Source organism: Oncorhynchus nerka, linkage group LG27 (assembly GCF_034236695.1).
Source record: "Oncorhynchus nerka isolate Pitt River linkage group LG27, Oner_Uvic_2.0, whole genome shotgun sequence".
In the NCBI taxonomy this organism is placed as follows: domain Eukaryota; kingdom Metazoa; phylum Chordata; class Actinopteri; order Salmoniformes; family Salmonidae; genus Oncorhynchus; species Oncorhynchus nerka.
The window spans coordinates 22,705,820-22,724,531 of NC_088422.1; the positions used below are offsets into that span (position 1 = coordinate 22,705,820).

Sequence of the window (18,712 nt, forward strand, 5' to 3'; positions counted from 1 at the left end):
AGAGCCAGATGTCCTTCCTCTGACCTCCAATGGGTTTTGAGAATGAGGTGAAGAGCGAGGACTATGCACATAAAATTCTCCCACTGAAATTATAGAAGTGGTCACAGGATGTGTCATTGAGAGCTAGAAAGAGGGGAAGATTGACAAAAGGAATAAATGTAGACATCAGTGGATGGGAAAATAACCAATTGTGAAAATCAAGTGTTGTATTAACATGATTAAAAGGTCAACACTTTACTGACTGGGAAATAAAGGAATATGCTATTCGTCTTAACATAGGGAAGATCTCAATTGCATACTCCTTCTCAAAATCCATTGAATGAGGTCCCACCCCTCTGACCTTATCCTCCAATCGGTTTTGAGAAGGAGATGACGCAAGGATATCTACAGTATTCTACAACAGTGGTTCCCAAGCTTTTTTGGTTATCGTTAACTGAATTTTGCTCTGCCCTGAAATATGGTCTCATGAGTCTTCTCAAGTAACCCCTGTGGATAGGCCAAGTACTCCAGGTTGGGAACCACTGTTCTACAATATAACATAGTATGTGTGAATGAGGGTGCCTGTTTGATGTAAACACATGTCCAAGTGATGATACGTCGCCTCCTGGTGTCTATCCTCTGTAACAGTCTCATCTTGTCCGGGCTCCCTGCCCAGCAGCCGCTCAGTTCCAGGCTGCTCAGAAGCCTGCTGGCGGTCATCAGGCCAGACGCCGTCTCCATAGAGACCACTACGGGACCAGGTTGAGGTGGCAAACTGGTCAAATCGTGTGCACATTTAGAAATTAACAGATTTGGCAGCATACACAATCGCTTCCAGTTCCCGTGATACTCACGCAGCAAGTTAAAAGTTGCCCATGATGCATCTGAAGGAGTACTGATCCATGTAGTTGTCGGCATTGTCCTTGACCCATACTTCGTGTTCTCCGCCAGGTCATACCTATGATAATCTAGACACAGCTGGGTCAATGGGGAGGGTTATCATCATCCTCAAATCTTCCTCACTCCCCGTTTCTCAGCCCTAAACTCGATCATGGCACGGAAGAGACATCTAACTCAGCTGAATCGAGAGATGTCATCTAGAATAATGGCACTTGTGTTCTTGCAGGTGTTGAAAATATATTATACTCTCCAACGGCATAACTTTCCAATAAATCTACAGTTTACACAAACACCTTTCAATAGCCTTACACATTACTTCATACAGACAAGTCCATAATATAACACGTATCAACTGTAGGCTACATTGAATAAACTTTTGACTTTAGGGCTACCGTTGCCAACAAACAGCACATTCATAGATCAAACCTACAATTAAGTGATAATGCCCAAGAAGCCAGTGTTTGGAGGAGCTAGACAATAACACAGCTAACACACTTCAAACTGGGCCCAGAAAGACTACAAACTAGCTGCACTTAGTTTCGTTTGACTTTTCAATCTACATGTCTTTGTACTGTATATATATCCATTAAAAGTGCCAGCTGATTCATGATTTCGACTGAGAAAACGCTGTCTGTCTCATCCTGACTCCGTTCATTACTATGGGACAGCTGGAGCTCGAATTTGAATATTGAAACAATGTTGAACATGTCAGAGACCAAAGTTCATACAATATATCTGCCGTTAGTCTAAAATAAATGTGGATAATGTGGAGATTAGTGGAATGCGCAGTCGGATAGAACAGTGTAAATAGGCATTTTAACGTCAGATTTAGCTGGTGGTAATTTGTGGAATTGACACCAGCTGGAATGCGGTTTTAACTATTCAGGATTAGATCCGTTGTAGGCAATAAACTGCTTATTTGTGGGTGCGAAATTCAAACCCACTATCCTTGCGTTGCAAGTGCCATGCTCTACCAACTGAGTTACAACTGAGCTACAGGGGACCAGCCTCTCTGCAGGAGGGTCTGGGGGCATTGTATATTTTAATAGAATTGATTGTTTTATTGTGGGGACTTATCAATAATGTGTTAAATGTAAAGAAACAAGAGACAAATTTAGACTTAAAATCTTGCAAATACTCTTTAATAAAATATTTCTAAAATCTTTTCCCCTTTTTAGTTTGTAGCTTTTGCTACAAAACTCAGCAATGTAGCACAGAACAGCAGTGACACAATAACATAGGATAAAAACAAGTACATAAAATAAAGAGTTAAATACAGTCAATGATCATAATCAACAAGGCTTACATTATACATTTATTAGACTCAACATATTAGAATGTCTCCTAAAGCTACATTGTGGGTTTTAGGTTTAAGAAGAATTTAAGCTGGACACATACAAAGCTACACATGCATTCAGAAACACACACATTTTCCTTGACTTAGAAATGTAAAAAAAGACCCAGGTGCATGGGAAACAATGTAACAACTTAAAAGACAACCATAACCTGCACAATGCTCTTGCAAGTATCACTTAACAGCAATACCATCTATTGGATTGTACTGTATGTAAGTACATAAGATTGAACACGCATCGTAATAATCCTTCCAGTTGAACACATTTTCCAATCACCTCGTATCCTGTTACAAAAGCAGTCAGGTAGACTCGTAGAGGGTTCTGACTGGGACAGATGACAACAAGCCAACAACAAATCCCAAATCTATGGTCTCTCTACGAATGGGACCACTCGCTTCCCTGCCACGTACACCTCCACAATATTACGATCATCCCCTGAAGAAGGAATAGAAAGGGGGAAATAAAAAAAGACCTTACACTTAAAAACGTCATCAAGAGTTTTGGAAATCAAGGACCCAATTTTTAGTCCCGGATGGGGCAATACTTCCATGGCACGTCATAGCCCCAACTACCAAACTCTGAATACATGCAACCTATTGTGTGAGAGAGACAGTAACAGAGATGAAACACTTACCCAAATTCAAGAACTTCTCCAGGAGCACCTGAAATCACATGGAGCCAAGATGAATGTCATGTCCGGTGAGAGAATCAAGTCACTTTCTGAGTTGTGGATTAGAATCCTGTCATTTGGATTTAAGTCTGATACGAGTCACACATTTAATAAGACCTGGTTTGACTTGGTTTAGATACAATGACTATAATATGTCCACACCACTGGAAGCCAAAAGATTGCTCTATATATTGGTCTCTACCTTAGGCCCCTCCCCTTGATTGATGAGGTCAATGGGTCCTCCTGCCGCATCCGTGTTCACCCGCAGAGCGTCAAAGTCTTTCCCTACCTCAAAGTTTCCTGTATTCTCATCCAGGGACAGGGCTACAAACCAAACAATCAAGCCAGAGCTCAGAATATTAATACATTATTAATAATTGATCAATAATGAAACAAATAAACCATTGGGTGCATTCAAATGTTTGACTGTAGCGCAAAGTGGATATACCTGCACCGTTACATTTCAGAAATGTCTCCTATGTATTTTATTGCAGTTTAGATGATTGCAAACAATTGTTTGCATGACGTCCCCCTGCAAGACAGTTTGTCGATGTAGCGATGCTCCAAGCACAGGCGTTATGTAAAGTAACTTTTGAGCGCATGCATCTGTATTAATTCATAAATCATGTATCCGTTCATGTATTGATTTAATGACGGTGATAACAGCCCTTCCACCTCACCCCCCTCCAAACAAGTCTCCCACCTTGGCTGCCTCCCAGTGTGGCCAGTCTGAAGACCTCCTCGAAGGTGAGCGTGTGGTACTGGGTGTCCTGGATGGTCAAGGCTTTAGAGGTGTCCAGTGTTCTCCGCACAGCATCCAACATAGAAGGAGAGTATCCTCCTGCCACATCTACAAGGCCGGACATAGATACACGCACGGGTACATACACAGATAAAAGCATGTTTTTCTTAAAACTATACTAACGGGAGATTACATGCACCTGTGTGCTAAAATAAACTCAGATCGGTCAAACGTTACAGTGTCAAGCCAGTTTGATAACAGACATCGTCAACTATCGTCTAGGTTCTCTAATGCCGAATGTAAAAAAACTAATTGTAAGAATATGAGCGTAAGCCTATATTTCATAAAACGTTTAATCAAAATAATCTGTCACTTGAAAAATACATCTTGAGGAGCACTTGGACACATCAGATCATATAACGCAATCACGATTGCCTTGATTTAGTTGCACATTTCTAACATGGAAAGTTCAGGTACAGTTGAAGTCGGAAGTTTACATGCACCATAGCCAAATACATTTATACTCAGTTTCACAATTCCTAACATTTAATCAGAGTAAAAATTCCATCTTAGGTCAGTTAGGATCACCTCTTTATTTTAAGAATGTGAAATGTCAGAATAATAGTATAGAGAATTATTTATTTCACATTTTATTTCTTTCATCACTTTCCCAGTTGGTCGGAAGTTTACATACACTCAATTAGTATTTGGTAGCATAGCCTTTAAATTGTTTAACTTGGGTCAAACGTATCAGGTAGCCTTCCACAAGCTTCCCACAATAGGTTCGGTGAATTTTGGCCCATTCCTCCTGACAGAGCTGGTGTAACTGAGTCAGGTTTGTAGGCCTCTTTGCTCGCACACGCTTTTTCAGTTCTGCCCACAAATTGTCTATAGGTTTGAGGTCAGGGCTTTGTGATGGCTACTCCAATACCTTGACTTTGTTGTCCTTAAGCCATTTTGCTACAACTTTAGAAGTATGCTTGGGGTCATTGTCCATTTGGAAGACCCATTTGCAACCAGGCTTTAACTTCCTAACTGATGTCTTGAGATGTTGCTTCAATACAGCCACATAATTTTCCTCCCTCATAAAGCCATCTATTTTGTGAAGTGCACCAGTCCCTCCTGCAGCAAAGCATCCCCACAACATGATGCTGCCACCCCCGTGCCACCCCCACAGTTGGGATGGTGTTCTTCGGCATGCAAGCCTCCCCCTTTTTCCAACAATCACCATGGCCAAACAGTTCTATTTTTGTTTCATCAGACCAGAGGACATTTCTCCAAAAACTACAATCTTTGTCCCCATGTGCAGTTGCAAATCGTAGTCTGGCTTTTTTAAGGCAGTTCAGGAGCAGTGGCTTCTTCCTTGCTGAGGGGCCTTTCAGGTTGTGTCGATATAGGACTTGTTTTACTGTGGGTATAGATACTTTTGTACCCATTTCCTCCAGCATCTTCACAAGGTCCTTTGCTGTTGTTCTGGGATTGATTTGCACTTTTCGCACCAAAGTACGTTCATCTCTAGGAGACAGAACGCATCTCCTTCCTGAGCAGTTTGACAGCTGCGTGGTCCCATGGTGTTTATACTTGCGTACTATTATTTGTACAGATGAACATGGTACCTTCAGGCGTTTGGAAATTGCTCCCAAGGATGAACCAGACTTGTAGAGGTCTCCAATTGTTTTCTGAGGCCTTGGCTGATTTTAGATTTTCCCATGATGTCAAGCAAAGAAGCAGAGTTTGAAGGTAGGCCTTGAAATACATCCACAGGTACAACTCTAATAGATTCAAATGATGATAATTATCTTATCAGAAGCTTCTAAAGCCATGACATCATTTTCTGGAATTTTCCAAGCTGTTTAAAGGCACAGTCAACTTAGTGTATGTAAACTTCTGACCCACTGGAATCATGACACAGTGAATTATAAGTGAAATATCTGTCTGTAAACAATTGTTGGAAAAATGACTTGTGTCATGTTCAAAGTAGATGTCCTAACTGACTTGCCAAAACCATAGTTAACAAGAAATGTGGAGCAGTTGAAAAACAAGTTTTAATGACTCCAACCTAAGTGTATGTAAACTTCTGACTTCAACTGTATATTTCAACATTGTAATAGTTTTTTAAACTATATAGAACACTGTGCTCTCAGGTAAAAGGAAAATTATCTGTTTTGTCATGGACTCACCTGTGCCAAGCCCTAGCTTTACTTTGTGGTTCAGAACCCTGCGGACATCTAGCATACCACTGCACAACCTGGAGAGGAAAATTTAGGGAAATGAGAGAGAGAAAAAAAGAAACAGAATATGGACAGGTGAAAGACAATGGTTGAGGATTTATAAATAAATCAGATTCTTATTTTATATAATTTTACCCTATGCAGTTAAGAACTCAGCAGTGATACTCAATATCATATCAGCACTCAAGATAGCATCAGAGTTATCCTCAGTGAACCAAGTTTCAGATAGATACCAAACATGGATAATATAGAATTATTCAATAGTCAGTCCTCTGGATACTGTAACTGAGATACATTTTGGCCCCTCAGGGCGAAGGGCTGACTAATCCTTTGCCCAGGAGTACAAGGAAGACCAGGGACAACTTCAGGTGTCAGAGAGCACCTAAATTAAGGCCGAGCCTAGACTTTAGGTGTGGAAGGAGAAACACTTACGAGATGTTGGAATTGGGACAGTGAGCGATGGACGCCCCCGTCTCCCTGAACAGCTTCAGCTCTCCATCGGTCAGGTGACAACCATGAGCCATCACCGTCTGGGAACCATCATCATCATCATCAATATCATCATTATCCTTACTACCATTACCACATCATTACAGTGCATTGGAAAGCATTCAGACCCATTCACTTTTTTAAAATGTTACGTTACAGCCTTATTCTAAAATTGATATATTGTTTTTCTCATCAATCTACACACAATACCCCATAATGACAAAGCGAAAAACAGGTGTATTTTTTTACAGAAATACCTTATTTACATAAGCATTTGCTATGAGACTCAATTTAGCTCAGGTGAATCCTATTTCCATTGATCATCCATGAGTTGTTTCTACAACTTGATTGAAGTCTACCTGCAGTAAATTCAATTGAATGGCACATGATTTGGAAAAGCACACACCTGTCTACATAAGGTCCCACAGTTGACAGTGCATGTCAGAGGGGAAAAAACAAGCCATAGAGCTCCGAAACAGGATTGTGTCGAGGCACAGATCTGGGTAAGTGTACCAAAACATTTCTGCAGCATTTAAGGTCCCCAAGAACAGTGGCCTCCATCAGTCATAAATGGAAGTTTGGAACCACCAAAACTCTGCCTAGAGCTGGCTGCCTTGCCAAACTGAGCAATCGGGGGAGAAGGACCTTGGTCAGGGAGGTGATCAAGAATCCGATGGTCACTCTGACAAGAGTTCCAGAGTTCCTTTGTGGCGATGGGAGAACCTTCCAGAAGGACAACCATCTCTCTGCAGCACTCCAACAATCAGGTCTTTATGGTAGAGTGGCCAGACTGAAGCCACTCCTCAGTAAAAGGCACCTAAAGGACTCTTAGACCATGAAAAACAAGATTCATTGGTTGGACGAAACCAAGATTGAACTCCTTCGCCTGAATGCCAAGTGCAATGTCTGGAGGAAACCAGGAAATGCTCATCACCTGGCCAATATCATCCCTACGGTGAAGCAATGTGGCAGCATCATGCTGTTGGGATGTTTTTCAAATAAAATTGTTTTTGTCACATGCGCCAAAAACAGATGTAGACCCCAGTGAAATGCTTACTTACAAGCTCTTAACCAACAATGCAGTTAAGAAAATACCACGAAAAAAAAGTAAGAATAACAAATAATTAAACGAGCAGCAGTAAATAACAAGTGTGGCTATATACAAGGTGTACTGGTACAGAGTCAATGTGCAGGGCCACCAGTGTCGAGGTAATTGAGTTCATATGTACATGTAGGTGGAGTTAAAGTGACAATGCATAGATAATGACAGAGTAGCAGCAGTGTAAAAAGGGGGGGGGGGGGCAATGCAAATAGTCTGGGTAGATATTTGATTCGCTGTTCAGGAATCTTATGGCTTGGGGGTAGAAGCTGTTTTAGAACCCTCTTGGACCTAGACTTGGCGCTCCGGTACCGCTTGCCATGCGGTAGCAGACAGATCAGTCTATGGCTAGGGTGTCTAGAGTCTGACAATGGGCCTTCCTCTGACTCCGCCTGGTATAGAGGTCCTGAATGGAAGTAAGCTTGGCCCCGGTGCTGTACTGGGCCGTACACACTAGCCTCTGTAGTGCCTTGCAGTCGGAGGCCCGAGCAGTTGCCATACCAGGCAGTGATGCAAACTGTAAGGTTGCTCTCGATGGTGCAGCTGTAAAACCTTTTGAGGAAATGAGGACCCATGACAAATATTTTCAGTCTCCTGAGGGGGAATAGGTTTTGTCGTGCCCTCTGTGGCAGGGACTGGGATACTAGTCAGGATTGAGGGAAAGATGAACAGAGCAAAGTACAGAGAGATCCTTGATGATGTCCTGCCCGCTCTGAAGTAGGTTATCAGACTGGGGCGAAGGTTCACCTTCCAACAGGACAACAACCCTAAGCACACAGCCAAGACAACGCAGGAGTGGCTTCGGGACAAGTCTCTGAATGTCCTTGAGTGGCCCAACCAGAGCCCGGACTTTAACATCTCTGGAGAAACCTGAAAATAGCTGTGCAGCGACGCTCCCCATCCAACCTGGCAGAGCTTGAGAGGATCTGCAGAGAAGAATGGGAGAAACTCCCCAAATACAGGTGTGCAAAGCTTGTAGCATTGTGCCCAAGAAGAGACGAGGCTGTAATTGCTGCCAACGGTAATTCAACAAAGTACTGAGAAAAGGGTCTGAATACTTATGTACATTTGATCCGTTTTTTAAAATTTTAATACATTTGCAATAACTTCTAAAAACCAGTTTGTGCTTTGTCATTATAAGGTATTGATTGTGTGCAGATTGATGAGATTATTTAAAAAAAATGAAAGGCATGGAAAAGGTGAAGGGGTCTGAATACTTTCCGAATGCACTATTCATCATTGTCATCATTTTCACCATCACCAATATCATAATGATCCTTAGAACTGTCGCCCCCATCATTATCATCATTAGCAATATTATGATTTTCATTATCAATAGAATGTCCTTGTGGTGAGGTGGTGTGTGCGCAATAGGCTAACCTTGTCTGTGAGAAGGTTGTGTCTGTGGTAGACATCTGTGTAGGAGTCGTAGTCTGGGAACAGCTCCTTCACCAGACTCACCTCCTCCTTCGTCTCACTGATGTGACTCTGAGGATCACAGAGAAGATCAATTAATTGTTTGAATGCTCAGGTGATTATCAATGTGTATGAAAGCAAGAGAAAGGTAGACAACGTATCTTCAAAGCAACACTCCATGGGATCCGCTTGACTCGGTTGCCATGACAACACGTGAGCAAGGCTCACCTGGATGTGCAGGTCGTTGTTCTGGGCGATCTCTCCCAGGTGGCCCAGCAAAGTGGCGGAGCAGGACGGGGCGAAGCGCGGGGTCACCACTGGCCTCACAAGGGGGTACTGCCCCAAACAAGACAGAAATACACCCAGTGAGAAACACCATAAAAAGCTCATTTTTACAGATTCTGATCACAAATGTGCTTGTGCCATTTTGGTTTTGTATTGAGGGAATGGGATACGATGCCTACATGGGTTTGCCACTGACTTGTACATGTTCTCTTAGATTATGTTCTAGCGAGGCAAAGGAGTCTTACCTTCTTCTTCAAGAGCTCACCAATGAACCTAGACCAACAAAACAATATATCAAAGTGTTTTCCTTCGTCAAAAGAATGCTGTATTACGAGACACCTTGGTGTTTACACACCAAGTAAACACTTGCCAGGAGTTGAGACTGCTGAGGTGTAGTAATTATAAATCGCGCAAATGTTGCACCGTTTCAAAATAGAAAAATCTTCGACCATGACAAAAAAATGGTGCAACAGACACCAATTACTCCAAACGGTTGTTGTTTTTACAACAAAAACATGTTTCTATTGTACAAATTCATGTAGGTCCCTCCCTCCCCATTTCGTTCGGTTTGCTTCCTAGTAGGGGAAATCCGACCCGAGTTAAGCGTGCGTATATGGAACCTTAATTCCGTTTTTATGAATTTAAGCATGAGAAAATTAACCATCTATTTGTTTGAGTTGGAGATCAAATAAATTGTGTGGCGGAGATGTGTCTACAGATACACCGTATTCTGACCGTAACTTAATTCCCTCATAAACACCCTACCTTTACACACTATGAAACAATTAATAAGGTCTAGCAACCTGTCGGTTACAAGCGGAACATCTACTTCATTTTTTCCTGATATCAATTTATAAGTTGCACTGCAATGGTGTTATTTCTAGTATATATTGATGAGAGCTATGTAAATGAGTAAACTGTTTGGATAATGGGATTAGAAATATAGATGAATTGTTTTGGATCTATTTGACCGTATGCTCGCTGAAGACTAATGTGAAACCAGTCATATTGCAGCAAACTGAAGCATATCAACATAGACTTTATTGTGGAAAAGGTGGTATGAAATGCTGGACTAATAACTAGGGAACGATTTGGGAGAACGATATAGGCTTCTGTCGCCATAAAGCAAATAACAGTATAGCGCCAAACCTACAGAGTTAATTTCTTATTATATCGTGTTTAATATTAGCCACTAATGGTAGCCACCGTCAGTTATACCCACATGCATTTATATCCGTTGTGACTTTAGTGTTAGTTTCCTTACATTTTGCATCATTCCATTACACCGTTCGTTTACCTTTCTTTCCTCTGCGACGTTCGTGTGGTTGTTCTTGAGGATCGCTAGCAATAGTTGATCATATTAGTTGTGCATTCATTTGGGACATGTCGCCTATTTGAATCATTATGCAATGCAGACTGAAGTCAAGAACGAGCCAGCCATCTGACGCAATGATGTTATTCTTAGTCATTGGTTCAATTTTTATGCAAAAAAGGCTTGGAGCATTCAAGAGAAGTGCACACAATGTAGGCTTCCATCACCTGCTTATACATAGAATATAATACAATATTCTAAAATAGTAAAGAAAAAGTTCATTACCCTCTTCCTCCGAGGAAATTATTTTCCGTGACACCTTACGGTTACGGTCTTGAGTCATGAGAGTCAAAAGGCCACTGAGTGTTTTTTAAATTTTTTAAATTTTTACTTAACTAGACAAGTCAGTTAAAAACAAATTCTTATTTATAATCACGGCCTACTCCGGTCACACCCTAACCCGGACGACGCTGGGCCAATTGTGCGCCGCGCTGCCCTATGGGACTCCCAATCACGGCAGGTTGTGATACAGCCTGGAGTCAAACCATGGTCTGTAGTGACGCCTCTAACACAGATGCAGTGAGTCCATAAACTCTCCCTGTTCTAATCGTTTAGCTATTTATGCATACAGCTTGCCCCCCATTTATAAACTCACTGTCAACTGCGTTTACTTTCAGCAAACTTAACAAGTGTAAATATTAGTATGAAAATAATATTCAACAGAGAAACTGAACAAGTTCCACAGAAATTGAATAATGTGTCCCTGAACAAAGGGGGGGGGGGGGTCAAAATCAAAAGTAACAGTCAGTATCTGGTGTGGTCACCAGCTGCATTAAGTACTGCTGTGCATCTCCTCCTCATGGACTGCACCAGATTTGCCAGTTCTTGTTGTGAGAGGTTACCCCACTCTTCCACCAAGGTACCCGCAAGTTCCCGGTCATTTCTGGGGGGAATGGTCCTAGCCCTCACCCTCCAGACCAACAGGTCCCAGACTTGCTCAATGGGATTGAGGCCCGGGCTCTTCGCTGGACATGGCAGAACACTGACATTCCTGTCTTGCAGGAAATCACGCACAGAACAAGCAGTATGGCTGGTGGCATTGTCATGCTGGAGGGTCATGTCAGGATGAGCCTGCAGGAAGGGTACCACATGAGGGAGGAGGATGTCTTCCCTGTAACACACAGCTTTGAGATTGCCTGCAATGACAACAAGCTCAGTCCGATGAAGCTGTGACACACCGCCCCAGACCATGGCAGACCCTCCACCTCCAAATCAATCCCGCTCCAGAGTACAGGCCTCCTTGTAACGCTCATTCCTTCGATGATAAATGCAAATCCGACCATCACCCCTGGTGAGACAAAACCGCGACTCGTCAGTGAAGAGCACTTTTTGCCAGTCCTGTCTGGTCCAGCAACGGTGGGTTTGTGCCCATAGGCAATGTTGTTACCGGTGATGTCTGTTGAAGATCTGCCTTACAACAGGCCTACAAGCCCCCAGTCCAGCCTCTCTCTGCCTATTGAGGACAGTCTGAGCACTGATGGAGGGATTGTTCGTTCCTGGTGTAATTCGGGCAGTTGTTGTTGCCATAATAAAATAAGATCCTGTACCTGTCCCGCAGGTGTGATGTTCGGATGTACCGATCCTGTGCAGGTGTTGTTATCCGTGGTCTGCCACCGCGAGAACAATCAGCTGTCCGTCCTGTCTCCCTGTAGCGCTGTCTTCGGCGTCTCACAGTATGGACATTACAATATATTGCCCTGGCCACATCTGCAGTCCTCATGCCTCCTTGCAGCATGCCTAAGGCACGCTCACGTTGATGAGCAGGGACCCTGGGCATCTTTCTTTTGGTGTTTTTCTGAGGCAGTAGAAAGGCCTCTTTAGTGTCCTAAGTTTTCATAACTGTGACCTTAATTGCCTACCTTCTGTAAGCTATTAGTGTCTTAACGACCGTTCCACAGGTGCATGTTCTTTAATTGTTTATGGTTCATTGAACAAGCATGGGAAACAGTGTTTAAACCCTTTACAATATAAAGATCTGTGAAGTTACTTGGATTTTTCCAAATTATCTTTGAAAGACAGGGTTTCTTTTTTTGCTGAGTTTATTACCTACCTGTTAGTTTCCCCTTCGGACTCGTCTGGCGTCTCTTTGTAATGTGGGATAAAGTTGTTTATGTCCATACACACCTTGCCCACAAGGGCACGCTGTCCAAAATCGTCTGCAATGACAAGAAACATTGGCAAAGGTAACCAAAATCGATATGATGAGTAGCACTTGTCATGACTGTATCAGACTGGACTCAGAAGTGACCTTTGTGATGTTGTTCATTAGGCATCGTGGAATAACTTACATAATAAACTAAAGCTAACATGCTGACCAGACCACGCGTGCACATGTTGATTTTGTCCAACCCACACCTTATGCTATCAGGAGACGTAGGTTGACGTAGGTTAAAATATCAAAATGAACTCTGAACCAACAGGTTTGGATAGGTTACTTTCTAAATGTAATCCGTTACAATTACTAGTTACCTGACAAACATTGAAATCAGTAAAGTAACATTGGAATTATACAAACTCAGTAACGTAATCTGATTACTTTGTTACTTCCCCTTAAGAGGCATTAGAAGAAGCCAAAAATTAATATTACCAATTGGACGACATCTATTGCAGGATAAATCAATGTTAGAGTTTACATGGGTTAGAAGAAGCCTATGGCAAGCTATCTTTTTTTTTACTAAAGAAAATAATAAGATTAGGCTATATCTTTACATTAAAAACCTAAGTCTGACAGATTTCCAGTAATAATTCATTTATTACCCATTGATCTTCAAGAATAGGACTTGGAAATATAGATTAGCCAAATTGTTATTAGCCTACCCTATTGTTTATTACCCCTTGTTTTCATGGAGGATTGATTGGTCTCTGTTTCGAGAAATATTGCTCATAGAATGACATGCTTTGAGCACTACTGAAAAGTGCTATTTGCATGTGAAAAATGTATGCCATAGGCTGCATTTGCTATAAGCCTATTGTTTAAATTGTTTATTGGTGACACTTTGAATACTCTTTAATTTGAGTCTATCAAAAGGAACCGAGTTTGAGGATCTGTCCGTTAGACCTATGGACATAGGTTTTTGAATCAGCACGAATTAGATATAGCAATAAAAGCCCCACAGTATGGAGCACAATAGCACAGAGGAGTTGGGAGAACCTCCATCAAACTTTTATTCCTAAGGATGGGATCTGCACTATGCAGCTGTTGCAAGAGAGCATTTTTAACTGGCGGTCCACTGGTCGCAAAAACAACGCTTGATAGGCAGTCTGATTCACATCAATGCGCTATGTAGATATCAATATGTGATATCTGTATCACCAATAGGCTACACCACTGCTGTTGTCCTTACCGCCAAGTGTTCTTTCAAGTTGGATAATCTTTGGATACGGACAGCAGTCGAGCCATTGGAACTCTTTTGGTGTGTCATCATAGTTGTCTCTGACTTGTGGTCAGACTTGCTCAGGCTGAACAAACTTCAACTTTTTTCAATGCTGATTTGGATTTTATTGAAATAAATTTAAAAAATGTGTCAAAGGATGTTTGCGAACAAATCTTTGATTTTAAAAGTAATATATATATATTTTTTAAGTATCTGTAATCTGATTACAATATTGTTTGCTGGTAACGTAATGGATTACAGTTACTCCAAGCCTGTGAACCAACTACATTCACTTTGGGGGGTTTATGGCAATTTAGCTAGCTAGCTTGCTGTTGCTAGCTAATTTGTCCTGAGACATAAACATTGGGTTGTTATTTTACCTGAAATGCACAAGGTCCTCTACCCCTGACAATTAATCCACAGATAGAAGGGTAATCTTTGGACGATTTTTAGGAGGAGCGATGCAACCACCAAAGGATAAACATACCAGGCATACAGTTAGTGGATGAGAAAGTGACAAATTCTACTTACTCTTCCACATACAAAACCCTATGATCATTTCTTGTTCTGAGCTGGTGTTTGTAAAAGTACTTTTCTTTACAGCGGGTAACCATAATGACAGCATGCAGCAAATTAACAAAACGTTCACACTAGATTCCCCTAACTGACAGCTCACACTGACATAAGAAATGAAACATTGCCAATTACTTAACTACAAAACATAAAGCATGTGCGCCAGAGGCTGGCCTAGCGGTCAAGACAGCCGCCTCCAGATGACTTGTATCCTCCTGCAGCGAGTGTTAGAAACCCCACACTGCCATCTTTGATTCTGTCTATCCCCTGCTATCGGTCTACCTACTTTCCTGTCTAAAGAAAACATACGAAAGAGCAGTGGAGTTCAAGTTCCCTTTTAAACAAGAGACTGGGATTGATACTATTTGACATAACTTGCTCAGCGGAGGCGTGTGTGTATTCCATGTACAGTTGTACACTTTGTGACTAAGGTTAATGTTTAGGTACAGTTCAATAACCTCCTATACTCTAACTATATAACATGCCTGGGTCCTTGTGCAAGTGAGCACAAGTGAGCAGTAGAGTGTGTGTGTGTGCACTGTTTATGTGTTCTCACTTGCGATTTGGCCCAAAAGGAGAGAAGCATCGGTGTGTATGGTGGCAAAGTAGCAGGCCGTAGTCGTACCATTTCTCAGGGTTCTTTTCTGAAATAGACAGGTATTGCATTAGTATTCAGACCGTATTCACACCCCTCTCTCACTGCAATGTCACCTGCCCAAGCCTGTGTGTAACAACGTATCTGGATTTCAGGTGTTCTATGCCACTGTCCCACTCTGTGAGCTTTCCTTTTGGTAGCCAAGGAAGCAACCTTAAAAGGCATAGGGCCAATTCCAACCCGGGTTAAGCACGAGGAAATGGAAGGTAATTCCCTTTTATGCACTTCTCTCTATGCGTATTCTGACCCTAAACTTAACCATTAGAATATCATGCTATTCACCTGCTATTCGTTTTGGGCGGAGATCGCATAAATTAAGTTGTGGCGGAGGTGTGTCTACAGATACACCTCATTCTGACACAATTCCACCACTTTACACATAAGGAAACCATGGAAAAAAGATCTAGCGAACCTACCGGTTGGTTCCAAGTGTAAAAAGCATCAACTTAATTTTTTTTTAGATAGAAATAACACCATTCTCCATGCACTGTAATTCACAACTTGCTAACAGCTAGGTAAATTAGTAATCCGTTTGGATAATTGTAAATAAAAATGACACTTTTTTGGGACATTTTTATCTTAAAGGCGCTGGAGACAAATGTGAAACCAGTCATATAGCAGCAAACTTTCCCACATTACATTTTATATACTGTGCTATTATGCAGAATAAACATTTTACAGCCTTTTAACTTGCAGGGATGGGCACTCTCGAATGTCTCAATTATAGGCTACCCAGACTTTGTTTCCTACTTCTATCATGTTAAATATTAGCCACCATCAGTATCGACCGTCAGTAGGGCTAATAACCACACACATTCAACTGTGAATTTACTGTTAGTCTCCTTCAGTTGATATAGGCTATATTTTCATTCCATTTCTTAATTTTCATCCTCTAAACGCCATTTACAGCCATGTGTTTTTTTTTGTGCTGAGGATCATTAGTAAAGGTTGATAATAAAAAAGTGAATGACAGGTAGGCTAATATAAATCGGTAAACTAACAGTTTGAACCCGACCATGGCGCAGTACTTTTCATTATACAATGGTTAGTGCAGGCAATAAGAGGGTATAGCCTACTATAGTACACTATTCTCCCTATTTTAATTCTATGTACACTAATCTTCCAATATTGCCATGGGTTTAAAAAAAAGAGGCAATTTTCAGAATTAATCAAAGCACTGCATAAAGGCTCTCCAAACCAGTTTATGATTCTTAAAAAGACTTTCCTAACCCTAAATAATCTACAAAACCAGAGCCTTTTTTTTTTTTTTTAAATCGGAGATGAATATGCATATATTTAGATGGTTTTCTTTCATTGATTCCTGATATTCTGAACCCGTTCTCTCCATATATTCTAGTGAGTCTGTCGACAAACTTCAAACTAAAAGGTATTTAAAAGGGATGGTTTAATTAAGAAAAATGTACTCTAAACCCAATTGAATGAAAACTGAGAAAATATGTTAGCCATCAGGTGGAAGGGTTTACATATATTCTCCTCGTGCAAGGGAAATACATCTGAAAAGCCTGTTTACGCACCTTCATAAAAGTAGGTCTGAATACCAAATACTGAGAAGTGGTTAGGAAAGGCGGAATTTCTACGTTGGAATCGAGTCCATAGTGCAGTGATAGTTTTTGCTTCAAAGCTGGTTTGTTAAAACTTCACAAAAGTAAACTAATCACGTTATTAACCTTTAGCCATTTGTTATTGGCCTTCCTATGCCCCGACTTCCAACGAATTACAACACGCGTGTGTTCCTCTCCCTGCGCAGCAGTGAATTCCGAAAAGCGAGAGAAATGTTTCCTGCTCCTGCATGTCCTTTGTCACTGCCATATTAACCACTGCCACACAAGGCTTTACAATTATAAAGTTAGTATTACAAACATTTAGAATAGGAAATGGGGATAAGAATTGTCTAGGGTCTTCTATGCTAATCTGAAATCTACTAGTGGGTTGTGTTCATATGGATGTGCAATGGCATACGTTGTAAAACATTTAGTGAGTTTCTTAGACACGTTCAGGTAGTCCCTTCTCTGTTTGATTTATTGCATTCTGCACTGATGACTTATATGGGCTGAGGTGTGTTCGTCTGGCCCAGACAGCTCACCACAATATGGGTGTAGACGTTGCGGGCGAACTCCAGGTCTTTGTAGCAGGCCTCCACTGGGAAGGTGTACGTGTTGAGCCACTGTAGCAGGGGCATGTCAAGGGCTGTGCCTGCATAGCTGTACTGAGATGCGTGGATGTGGGTGTCCACCATCCCTGGCATGAAGAACTCACTACAGACATCGATGACAACAAAATGGGCTTTAGGGTAATAACTGGGATGTGTTCTGTCACAAACAGATGTAGTGAATTATTTGGAATCAGTGTTACTCTCATAGGAAGGACTCTTCACTCACTGCTGTCCAAGCTGTGTAACAGCAAAGGCCTCAAAACCCCACTTCTGTGACAGACGGTCCACTTCCTTCCCACTCCCAATGAAAGCAATCTGTCAGCATGAGAACCAAACAGAGATTAGAGCAACAGAGCCAGCTAGACTCAACAAGGTGTTCAATTCATTTAAATATAATTTATCCATATACTGTTAAAAGTAAGCTATTGTAACACAGAGGCAATTAAGAAATGCATTAGATAACACATCAAAACCCTCCATGGGGGGGTTACAAAGTCTGACTACATTTCACACAGGTCCTTTGGAGCCTATACATCTTCCGCTCATGGGTAACCCTAGTTATACTGGAGTTAGACATCGCACAATTATAATAGATAAAAAGAAGAGAAAACAGTTTAATTGTAAGAAAAGGTTATTTGTGTAAATCACACAATGCTAAATACAATTTTGGTTTGGGGGAATGTGTGTTTGCCAAAGTTTGTCAGAGTATTTTGAAAATATTTCCAGAGCCTATGCATGTTTGTAAAATATACAGACTCGGACAACAAATACATAATGGATACAAGACTAGAAAAACATTTAAGCGTATTATGTAAATTAGGCTAATCAAGTTATTTATGCCTACATACCTTTGCCTGCCAGTTCTAAATGAATTGACATAATGTATGCTGCTCGTAAGAGATATTAAAATACAGTTTCACAGTTTCCTTCTGTGACAGACCTTTCCCTCGGTGTCGACTCCCAGTAGCCCATCCTCCAGAATTTCCACGGCTGTGTGATAGGTGGCGTGCACAAATGTTCCCCTGTAGACGTGCGCAATTCCCGCAGCGGATTCGTTGGAGCTCATCTTTGTTAAATGGCAAAGAGCAGGTTCGGGCAGTTTGATATTAAAATTAATCGCGTCAAAGCTTTATACTCGCTGATGATAGTGGGCAGTTTTCTGCGCACCAAGGAGGGACTCCACCTGTAGCCACAGTGGGACTAGCCAATAAGCGTGCGCCCGCATGGACAGTCATAGCGTTTTTTTCTCTCCACATATTGAGGGCTATGGCTGGTGACAAACGGATAAAAGCGGTGAGGGAGGAGCGCCCGTCTCAAATCGAACAGTATAGGCTAATCTACTCCACTCGGTAATGTTGTCAACAAGGCAGCATGATGCATTTTTCATAAACGTACATAT

At 41.5% G+C, this 18,712-nt stretch overlaps 1 protein-coding gene across 1 annotated transcript; it reads right to left on the minus strand.

Moving 5' to 3' along the window:
- Window positions 1–1,999: 1,999 nt before the first annotated feature.
- On the minus strand, window positions 2,000–18,490 carry LOC115111375 (guanine deaminase-like). Its single transcript, XM_029637362.2, has 14 exons — window positions 18,254–18,490; window positions 17,540–17,628; window positions 17,245–17,416; window positions 15,042–15,129; window positions 12,589–12,694; window positions 9,412–9,439; window positions 9,110–9,217; window positions 8,846–8,953; window positions 6,310–6,407; window positions 5,827–5,894; window positions 3,608–3,754; window positions 3,107–3,228; window positions 2,869–2,896; window positions 2,000–2,669 (listed from the first exon to the last, which is right to left on the minus strand). Exons 1-14 carry the CDS (start codon window positions 18,377–18,379, stop codon window positions 2,599–2,601), a joined length of 1,359 nt encoding a protein of 452 aa, XP_029493222.1. The 5' UTR covers window positions 18,380–18,490; the 3' UTR covers window positions 2,000–2,598.
- Window positions 18,491–18,712: the final 222 nt, after the last annotated feature.

What these genes read in the sequence shown, in the direction of transcription:
- LOC115111375 (XM_029637362.2), bottom strand. Translation starts at nt 18,379, where the DNA reads ATGAGCTCCAACGAATCCGCTGCGGGAATTGCGCACGTCTACAGGGGA. An exon ending in CCTTTTGGGCCAAATCGCAA is followed by an intron (nt 12,695 to 15,041) that starts GTGAGAACACAT and finishes TTGTCATTGCAG; the next exon opens with ACGATTTTGGACAGCGTGCC. An exon ending in TCCGAAGGGGAAACTAACAG is followed by an intron (nt 9,440 to 12,588) that starts GTAGGTAATAAA and finishes TTGTTGGTCTAG; the next exon opens with GTTCATTGGTGAGCTCTTGA.